At 64.3% G+C, this 714-nt stretch overlaps 1 protein-coding gene and 1 long non-coding RNA gene across 2 annotated transcripts in view; one reads left to right on the top strand and one right to left on the bottom strand.

The window, feature by feature from the left end:
- AUTS2 (activator of transcription and developmental regulator AUTS2) overlaps window positions 1-341 on the bottom strand; it is a 1,129,625-nt gene extending 1,129,284 nt beyond the window's left edge. Inside the window, exon 1 of the mRNA XM_077777870.1 lies at window positions 291-341. Within this exon, the coding sequence (XP_077633996.1) occupies window positions 291-341 (51 nt within the window). The remainder of the gene's footprint in view (window positions 1-290) is intronic.
- Window positions 342-560: 219 nt separating this feature from the next.
- Window positions 561-714, top strand: part of LOC144242892 (uncharacterized) — a 35,702-nt gene continuing 35,548 nt past the window's right edge. Inside the window, exon 1 of the long non-coding RNA XR_013338480.1 lies at window positions 561-617. This is a non-coding gene — a long non-coding RNA (uncharacterized LOC144242892). The remainder of the gene's footprint in view (window positions 618-714) is intronic.

Raw genomic sequence — 714 nt, 5'->3', positions numbered from 1 at the left:
TCTCCGCTCGCCGCCCGCCCGCCACAGGCTCCGGCCGCGGCCACACAAAAAAATTGACACCAACCCCTCCCTCCCCCTCCTCGGCTTCCCTCCGCCCCGAGGAGGGCGCGGGGGAGACGGCGGCCGAAAGAAGGGAGAGAGGGGAAGAAAGAGAGGAGAAAGAAGGGGGAAGGGGCGGAGAGAGGGAGGAGGGACGGGAGCGAGGGCGAGAGGCGAGGAGCCCAAGTGCGGGGCTCCCCACAGCACCGNCAGCCCCTGGGGCAGGAAAACACCCCCGCCGCCTCTCACACACGCCTCAGAGAAAACTCACTCCCAGGCTCCAAAATTTTTAAGAAATGCATCCAGGGGAGGCCACGGCTTCCGAGCGACCTGAGAGGGACGAGACCCCCCAGAGAGGGAAGCATAATAATGAAATAATTGGGAGGGGAGAGGGCGAAACTGGACGAGGTGGAGAAGAAGGGAGGTGGAGGAAGGGAAGGAAGATGCTGGAGCAGTTGTGGGGCTCGCTTTTCGGTCCTGGAGGGGGGAGGAGAGGAGATGAAAGAAGAGAAGAAGCAGANCCGACTGCACCGGGAACGCGTGCGGGACACTGTCCGCTGTCTACACCGCGTGCCCAGGTCCGCGCCCCCCGTAGCCTCTTTGGGACACTTGTCCCTCGACCCCCTACCCCAGGCCCGCCGGAGGCTCCCTGGCATCCTGCTTAGGAGGCTCCCT

The sequence above is a fragment of the Crocuta crocuta genome, unplaced genomic scaffold, assembly GCF_008692635.1.
Source record: "Crocuta crocuta isolate KB4526 unplaced genomic scaffold, BGI_CrCroc_1.0 scaffold217, whole genome shotgun sequence".
Lineage (NCBI taxonomy): Eukaryota > Metazoa > Chordata > Mammalia > Carnivora > Hyaenidae > Crocuta > Crocuta crocuta.
Note: the sequence above shows the minus strand (reverse complement) of the source record. Positions and strands in the feature narration are given on the sequence as shown.